The 9,469-nt window shown below is 49.7% G+C and overlaps 1 protein-coding gene across 1 annotated transcript; it reads right to left on the bottom strand.

Moving 5' to 3' along the window:
• Window positions 1-1,113: 1,113 nt before the first annotated feature.
• GIMAP6 (GTPase, IMAP family member 6) lies at window positions 1,114-8,268 on the bottom strand. Its single transcript, XM_027051207.2, has 3 exons — window positions 7,993-8,268; window positions 5,394-5,478; window positions 1,114-2,770 (listed from the first exon to the last, which is right to left on the bottom strand). Exons 1-3 carry the CDS (start codon window positions 8,164-8,166, stop codon window positions 1,989-1,991), a joined length of 1,041 nt encoding a protein of 346 aa, XP_026907008.1. The 5' UTR covers window positions 8,167-8,268; the 3' UTR covers window positions 1,114-1,988.
• Window positions 8,269-9,469: the final 1,201 nt, after the last annotated feature.

The raw sequence follows: 9,469 nt of genomic DNA, 5'->3' as shown, positions 1-9,469 counted from the left end.
CTGCTATCAGTACTGTGACCAATTCTTTCAGGCTTCCAGAAAAAAATTTCTTCTAGACAGTTTGGGGATTACAGTTCCCTGTAGTGTCTGCCTGCATTTGGTCACTCCCCAGTGCCTTCAAGCAACTGTTGTATAATTATTATTATTTTGTATTTTCTACATAGTTTTTCAGTGTTATTACAGGAGTGTTGGGAGCTGGAAACAACCCCTGATACTTTTAACAGCTGCTTGGACCCAGCGAGGGAGGAAACAACCTAGTGTGCACTGAGCTCTTCTGGTTGTCCACATCCCCATTTTTCATGCTTTGTTCAGTGTAGAGATGTTTTTAGAAAGGCACAAATTCTGAAGCTGGCGATTTCACAGCCTCGGCCAAGACAACACTCTGTCTTCAGCCCACCCCCACCTCCACCCACATCACTTTTTTTCTTACTGGTTCACAGACTGTGGAGTTTCCAGAACATATCCACACACGTCTTCCCCCATTGTCTGAAGCTGAGGGAGCGATAGTGCCCCATCTATCCCTTCTCCTGAAATCTCGTGGGACTTATCACCGCTGATTTTTAATCATAAAGGAGAAAAGAACCCACTGTATTTGATGTAATTAAAACCAATTTCTTTAGGATTTTTATTTATTTTATTATTTTATTGTTCTTTTTTCAAGGATTTTTACTGGATAACGTGTTTTGAGTAACTTGCCATTTAGACTCAGTGAATGAGGCTGTCATTTGGTCAATGTATTTTCCTTTTTTTTTATTTTTATTTTTTATTAAAAAATTTTGTTTCAACGTTTATTTATTTTGGGGACAGAAGGAGACAGAGCATGAACGGGGGAGGGGCAGAGAGAGAGGGAGACACAGAATCGGAAACAGGCTCCAGGCTCTGAGCCATCAGCCCAGAGCCTGATGCGGGGCTCGAACTCACAGACCGCGAGATAGGGTCAATGTATTTTCTGTTATGAAATTAACAAAGCTGACAGTTAAAACAAGATCACTTAAAGAAATTAATCTTCTAATGGAAATGCAAATGATTTTAGCTTTCACCCTGAAGAATGGATGCCTGAGAATAACAAAGGAAATATAAAAATGTAGACTGACATATTATACACAAAGCCTCTGAAATGAAATCAATATTTTATTCATAAGAAAGGAAGAAAAGTAAGAGACAAGAACAGAATTGAAAATCCTGACATAGATCTTAAAGAATATGAAAACGTATCATATGATCAACGTGCTTCAGTTCAGTGGGAAATTGATGGCATATCTAATAAATGGTTCTGGCACAAAGACTTAAGTATGCACCCCCAAATAAGTCTTGTTGGGCCCTGAGACACTTTTCTGAATATTCTGGCAAAAGAAACGCTCAAACTTTCTTAGAGGTCCATTAGGTCTGGGTTAGAGAGGTGTCCCGGCCTCCACACTGCGAGATGTAGTCCGCGGGCATCTGGTTGTAGAGACTTAACCGTTGGACGAAACCAAACAGACCTGACGCTGTGTCCTCTGATCTCTGACCGCCCTCCAGCACTTCCCACCCCTCCCAGATGAAGGTAACTGGAGACCCTCTGTCACACAGCTTGAAGGAAGGAAAAGAGACTAGGGGCGGGTATGTTGCTCCAGTCTGCTCCAATTCTGCTTCCATCAGTTGGTCAGACTCTCCAGAAGCATCTAGAACCTCAAAGAAGCTGAGGTGCACCTATCTCCTTATGCAGCTAGATGGCCAGAGCCAGACCCCATTCTGCTCTCTTCTCCATGCGCAGCAACAGCCCTCCAGAAAGACGCCCGCGCACTGCAGAGTTCTCCCCTCCACCTGGCATGCTGCTCCCTACAGCGTAGAAGCCGTTCAACCGCCCCGGAAGGTGTGATGAAGGCCCCCGGGGGGTTCGAGCTGGGCACTCCGGACCGCACCCGCGGATCAGGAGACTGGGATGGCCAAGGACGCACGGGCACGGAGAGGCCGACAGCTGGCCACGGAGGCTGAGGCCCGGCCGAGGCTCAAATGGGCTCCCTCTTCAGCAGACGTCTGTAAACTTCCTCCGATTCCTTCTGGATCTGGCACAGACCCTCCCGCCAGGGCTCCGCGCCGGGCGCCTCCTCTGAGCCGCTCCCCCCGGGCACCTGATTCTCCTGGCCGTCTCCGCGCAGACCGTTCCGCTGGCAGTAGCGGTAGGCGCGGTTGCTGAAGTGCCGGTGGTTGTTCTCCCACAGGATGCAGTTGATCTGCCCCAGGAGCTCCCGCAGCTGCGCCTCCTGCTCCGCGCCGCCCGTCGCGTTGTTGAAGGCGCAGTGGCGCCGTGAGCACTGCCGGTCCAGCCGGGCCAGGGGCTCGTTGTCGGTCTCCCGCACGTACTGCTCCAAGGAGCCCCCGTCCAGGTCCTCCTTGCGCGTGAACACCAGCACCGTGTGGGCCAGCACGCCCACCCCGAAGGCCTCCTGGAGGCGCCGCACCGCCCGCCGGTCCTCTTCCGTGTAGCGGCCCAGCTGCGTCACCAGCAGCACCGCGTGCGGCCCGGGGGCGGAAAAGACGACCGCCTCGCACACGGCCTCCAGCGGGGCACACGGGGACAGGATGTCGGGGGTGTCGATCACCTCGAGCTCCAGGCCGGCCCAGTCGCGGCTGGCCCTCTGCAGGGCCCGGGTCACCGGTTGAGCGCTGAGTTTAGACTGGAACTCTTTCCTGCCCAGGATGCTGTTTCCCGTCGCGCTCTTCCCGCTGCCGGCTTTCCCCACTAGGAGGAGCCTCAGTCTCCGGGGGCTCGGTGGGGCCTTCCCCAGACCTGGAAGCGCGAAACAAAGCAGAGGGAGCTGGGGTTAGAGCCCCGTGGCTGGGAGCTCCCTGACCGGGGCAGGGCGTCGGCGGGGTGGGGGGGGGGGGGGGGGGGGGAAAGAGCGGAAGACCCGCCTCTGCACCGGAGACCTGCGGGGGGAGGGGGACGGGGGAGGCTCACGTTCTTTCTTGCCTTTTTAAAGCCTTTTTTAACAAGTGTGGTAAAAAGACAATGTAAAAAATTATAGAATATAACAAAATTCATCATTGTACCCAGTTTGAGGTGAGGCGCTCAGTGCATTCACATCATGTGCAATCATCACTGTGCACCTCAAGAATTTTTTTATCATCCCAGACTGTCCTGATGAAACCACAACTCCCCATTACTCCCTCCGCACTAATTCCTGGTGACCTCTAGTGTTCTTTCTGCGTCTAGGAGTCTGACCGTTCTAGGTAGAACATGCGAGTGGAATATTGCAGGGTTTGCTTTTTTGTGTCTGGCTTCTTTCATTCAGCATAACGCCCTCAGATTCACCCATGTTGCAGCACGTGTCCGGACTGCCTTCCTTTTTAAGGCTGGATCATACCCCATTGTAGGTTTGTATCATATTTTGTTTATTCATAAACATATATGAACATTTGGGTTGTTTCCACCCTTTACTATTGTGAATAATGCTGCTGTGAACATCAGCGTACAAATGTCTGAGTCCCCGGCTCTCAGTTCTTTTGGGTATCCACCCAGAAGGGGAATTGCTGGATGGTGTGGTAGAATACCACATTTTTATGGTTCGGTTTTGACATTTCTTATCAGGGTCATCTGTTCTCACCCAGATGGGAATTAGCCCAGTATGACTATGGAACCCTGGGCTTCCCTAAGTCTCCCTGATTGGAGATCCTTCTCAGTAAGAGCAGGAAGAAAAAGAAACACGTGACCTCATGCGTCTGACCATATCACCTTCTTCAGCTTTTGTGGCAGAGAATGTTGGGAGTGTGGGACCACCTCAACCCACCCCCAGGCTCCAAGTGCAGAAACACCCTGCGGCCACATTCTTATTCAGCAGCCTTGAAGTCTGGGTTGGACATTCTCACCCAGCAGAATACCAGAACCATGAGCTGAGAGAGACTTGGAGATGCCAATTTAATATCGAGAAACCTAGTGTCAAGGTTCTTGGATTCCTGGGGCTGAGCACCAGGAAGGGAATTAATTCCCTTCTGACCTTTCAGATCTGAGACCCAGAGCACACAGAGAAATGCCAACTAATAAATGGTTTCCAAGTCTGTTCCCCCATTGAAGATAGTGATGTGTCTCAACAGCAGAGCCCTGAGCCTCCTGAGGGGAGGATGGACACTGACTTCCTCAGAATCTCTTCAGCAATGACATGTTTTTTCTGCTGCCTGCCACCCAGGCCAGGCTGACCCAGCAGCCAATTCCGACTGAATGGCTTTGACTCCCTCCAGCTTCCCCCAGCTGACTTGAAAGGAATTTGAGTGAATGGATGAGGGTTTCAAGGAAGCATGGAACATTCACCTCTGCCCTCCCAGCCAATGAAAAGCTGGGCAAAGATAGCAAACCCTGTCTCTGCACACGCCTGGGACCAGAGCACATCGCTGGAATTTAAATATACCACTTGAGCGCTGGAGAGGATTTTTCAAGTAATATTTAACCTTGATTGCTGCAAGAATAGGTAAATCGGTGCCTGGGTGGCCCAGTCAGCTGGGCGTCCGACTTCGGCTCAGGTCATGATCTCACACTCTGTGAGTTCGAGCCTGCTTCAGATTCTATGTCTCCCTCTCTCTGACCCTCCCCCATTCATGCTCTGTCTCTGTCTCAGTAATAAGCATCAAAAAAAATTAAAAAAAAAAGAATAGGTAAATCGGGTATCAGCACTTCTATGGGTAATTTGCTTTGGTGGTTTATTAATAAGGCTCTCTCCCAGTGGCTCAGGCCATTGAAGTTCATGTAGTAAAAAACTGTTTGTGTTAAAATACATAATGAATCACAAATAATTTCTTCTGGGCAGGAAATTGGATGGATTTCCAGCATTCCCAGATTCTGTCTGCCCAAGGTAGATGGCAAAGTTGAGCCCTTGAAAGTTAAAAGCCTGGCCCTGATGCAGTAGCTTTTGGAGAGAACCCCCTCCAGAAGGCCAAGCCCAGTTCTCAGGCAGCAGCCAAGTACATCCTGTCTGCTCACATGCTGCTTTGCAACCCGTATGACCCTGAGAGCTCTCCCATCTGATCCGGCCAAGCACCTGCATGGGGTTTATTGGCTGCAGAGCCTCGGGCTCCAGTGAGCTGTTTGGTCACACCGACTATCAGCACATCCTACCTGAGGAAGAAAGCCCAGAATGCACAGACCCCTTTCTTTGGACCTGGCACAGAGATTTAGTAAAGGGGGCGGCTGGCACTGTGTCTCCCTTCATTTCCCCCACTGTGCCCATCAGGGCCCTCTCCGTCTTATTTGGCTGCAGTAAAGGAAGACCCCCCCCCCAACCTAAAGCCCCCTTGATGGCAGCCCAGGTGGGCAAATCTCTACAGGGATGGACCCCGCTGCCTGTCCCAGTGCACCACCTGTCATTAAACATCCCCATCCACACCTCTCTCAAGCTCATTTCTGCTAGAAAGTAGTTTACCTCCTATAACGTCTTGTTTAGGATCCTGACACAGTGCTCCTGCAGGATTCTCCTGGACAATCTCTTCATATTCTTCCTTCTTTATCTAGAGAAAACCATAATATGTCTTATTGGTTTTTCAACAGTTTTAAGAGGCACCTGACTTTTGCCTTTCTCTTGCCAAAAGCTTAGGTTTGAGGGGAGCAGCCTGAATGAGGAGACAGAGGAGGGCGTCTGAGGGGTCTCTCCTTCCTTTGCAGACCCTGTTTTCTCTCCTCTCCCCCCATCCTTACTGTGGTCTCTATTGGCAGTGTAAGAGACTTCATGGAGAAAGGTGAACTGTGAACTGGCCTGACAGCCAAGGGGGCAGGTAGTATTTGGAGAGACAGGGTCCTAGAGCCGTTCTGTGAGGAGAGAAAAGAACAGAGAGCAGAGGCAGGTCTGATACTGGGTCCTGAGAGCAGTGGGAAGACTGGTGTGGCCACAGTGTATCTGGAGGGCATGGGCAGGAAGTCGTGGTGAGGGACTGGCTGGGGGATGGGGGCAGGGATCTTGAGCCAAAAAGGGTAGTCCAGGCCTGACCTTTGGGGAAGGCTTGGCAGTTAGGAAGTTAGGATTACAGAGAGCTTACAGGTTGGTGGCCAGGTTCTGCTGTGAGGACAGGAATGGGACCATCAGGGTGCGGGGCAGAGTCCTGCTGGGAGCCAGGAGACCGCAGTGCTCATCTCCAACGGCCATCAGTTGGTCACAGTGGATGGTCACCCTGCCTGGGCCTTATTGTCCCCATAAGTGTGAATGCTAGGCCTGAACTAAATGTCCCTGAGGTCTCCTCCCCTGTGGGAAGGGCCATGCCACTCTATCCAGGAATTTCAGGCATCCTTCTGAGGAGAGCATGTAACCTCGCTCAGTGCATCCTGCCTCATGGACTAACACAGTTCCCTATGTCAGGGGCCCGTCAGCCTATAGCTGCTTGATATTCTCTGTGGAGTCAGGGAGGAAACTGCATGGCTCCAGGACTGTTTTTCCAGAACATGTAGGACTCTCAGAGACACAGTCAGATGAATGTCGCCAGGCAAAGGCTGTGGGGTGTGGGGAGACCCAGCTACAGGGGGCCCTGATAGGCATGGTTTTCCCATTGCCACAACATGCTCAGAAAGTCATTGTACTCTGTTAACCTGGCAAATGACTTCAGTCCTGCCCTTATCCTGGGAGCTGCCCAGCAGGAGGTCAGTGTGGCCCTTGCTGTATGGTTGTTGGCTTTACTTAGCAATGTCACCTCTGAAGGGCCAGGCTCAAAACAGTCACAGTCCAGTAAGTCATGTGACTTCAGGAAAAGAGAGTGACCAGGTCAGGGGAACAGCTGTCCCCAGCTATCCCTAGCAGGGATACAGCATTTGCCTATCCAAAGGGCTTCTGGAACAAGGAGATTAGTGCTCCTATCTCTGTACCTGGAGACCCCTCAACCTCTTTGTCCTTCGCTTCCTTACATCCTTGGTGGAAACTGAGGCAGTACTTCACCAGCAAAATCTCGTGACTCCTTTAGAAAGAAGGGGAGGCTCAGTGGAAAGTAACAGCAGGGCGGGTAGGTGAGCTGGGTGAGGAGCACAGGCAGAAAATTTGCACTGTGCGCCCCAGCCTTGCACCAGCAAGTAAGTCCGCGCCCCAGGCCTCGCTGCTTTGCCCCTGCCTGGCCAGCACCTTACATGCCTGCCTCGCTGCACTTGGTAGGTTTTGTCTCCAGCACAGAGCATAAGCAGCTATGTCCCCCCACTTAACGCTTCTCAGGAGGAGAGTCAACTCGCCAAAGCATCTTGCTCAGAGCTAAACAGTGAATTCGAGCAGGGAACAGAGTTCTTCTGACTTTTATTCATGGATGGGTTCGTACCACTGTAAACGCACACTGCATGCACTACACACGTGCACTCACAAACACAACACACACCCACACACTCACAAACACACACCCACACAAACACAACACACACTAATATACTTGCAAACATACACACAAACACAACACACACCCACACACTCGCAAACACACACCCACACTCACAAACATTCACACAGACTCACAAACACAACAAACACACACACACCCAAATACAACCACACATAGTCACAAACAGCACACACCCACACTCACAAACACAACACATGCCCACACACTTGCAAACATACACACACTCACAAACTTGCAAACACACACTCATAAACATAGCATACACCTATACACAAACATACACACACACAAACGTGTCACACATAACACTGCACACATACAATCAGAAAACTCCACACACATATTCACAAATACATAAACACATAAACACACACACAAAACACACAAACATAAAACACCCACATACACACAGAAACAAATACACAACATACACAGTCACACAAACACACATAAATACACAACATACACAGTCACACAAACACACAGATACACATCAACATAAACATACACATCAGCACATCACACACACTCCACCCATACACATACATTCCCAAACACAGCACATACACAAACACAAACATACAACACACACAGAAACATACATACACAACACACACACACGCACACAAACACACACTCTCACTCACTCAGACTTACCACTCCGTCAGCTGTAGAGGAAGAGGAATGGTCATGTTTTCTGTCTCCTGGGTCCGTGCTGTCTTGTGAATTCTTTGTTTCTCCTTTTAGGGACGACACATTGCAGGCTTCTGGGGACTTTGACTGGAAGAGGTAGAGGAAAGTGTCTATGGCATATGAATATATAGAATACATTGCTTATAGTTTTCAGTAAAATGGGATCAGAAAGCTCAGCTCAAGCTTTGCTTGAGCTTTACTCAAGAAAGAGCAAAGTCTGCTGTGTGGGGAACAGGAAGTGGGTGAGAACACCCAGGGCCAAGCCCTTCTCAGTCAGAACACGTGCTGTTTGCACTTTGTCTGTGGCTTTGGTAATATAAACAGGAAAAACAAGAACATCAGTATTGTTATTATTTTTGTCCTGAACCAGGACAACTCAGAGGCTTAGAAAGAAGCAGCAGACCCTTCAGAAAATTTTGTGCCAGGGGCCTGATTTTTTACTGATCTCCTCCCTTGTTTGCAAGTTGCCTGTCTCCTGCACGTACCAATGCCTTCGCCATTGTGGTGGACGCCCATTGTCTCTTCCTCCCTCCTTAACTCCAACTTCCTTTAAGTATTTTCTCTCAGGTCGAGACCTGAAGACTGGCACTGCTGGGTCCTGGGTGGCACATCCTCAGAGATTGGAGCTACTCCACTGGCTCCAGTCAGCTGACTGTGGGCCATGGGACTTGTCAGCTCCAAAACAATTGAGCCAATCCCTTGTAATAAATCTCTTTATGTATGTGTGTATACACACACACACACACACACACACACACACACACACACACATCTGACAATCCCCAATTCTGTGCCATGTCTGAGTCTGGTCATCCCTGTGTCTCCAAACTGGACTTCTTCTTTCCTATTAGCACACCTTGTGTGGATGTGGAAAGCTGGATGGGATCTATCTTATATTAGGAATTAACATAGCTAGAGCTGCGGGTGAGGTTTTGTATTCATCTGTCTACGAGTTGGGCTCTGTTCATATTTGCTGAAGCTGTAGAGCTGGCTTCCTCTAACATTCCTGTCTGTTCTCACTGTTGTTGGTGGGTTTCCCTAGGAAGCCCTTCTTAAATAGAGTTTCTATCTTGCTGTTTTTTCAGCTTTTTAAAAATTTATTTTTATGTTTATTCATTTTTGAAAGACAGAGAGAGACAGAGCACAAGCAGGGGTGGGGCAGAGAGAGAAGGGGACACAGAATCCGAAGCAGGCTCCAGGCTCTGAGCTGTCAGCACAGAGCCTGACGTGGGGCTCAAACTCACGAACTGCAAGATCATGACCTGAGCTGAAGTCGGACGCTTAACCAACTGAGCCACCCAGGTGCCCCTGTTCTATCAGCTTTAACTCACTGTTTTTATACTGAAGCCCTGCTGATGGGGTGGTAGGAGTGGGTGTGGGAGGCATGATCTTAAAATTAAATCCCACTCTCTCAGTGGGTCTGCAACCCTGGGTTGTGATC

This window comes from Acinonyx jubatus, chromosome A2 (genome assembly GCF_027475565.1).
Source record: "Acinonyx jubatus isolate Ajub_Pintada_27869175 chromosome A2, VMU_Ajub_asm_v1.0, whole genome shotgun sequence".
NCBI classification, from domain to species: domain Eukaryota; kingdom Metazoa; phylum Chordata; class Mammalia; order Carnivora; family Felidae; genus Acinonyx; species Acinonyx jubatus.
The sequence above is the reverse complement of the archived record's forward strand: the minus strand, read 5'-3'. Positions and strand labels throughout refer to the sequence as shown.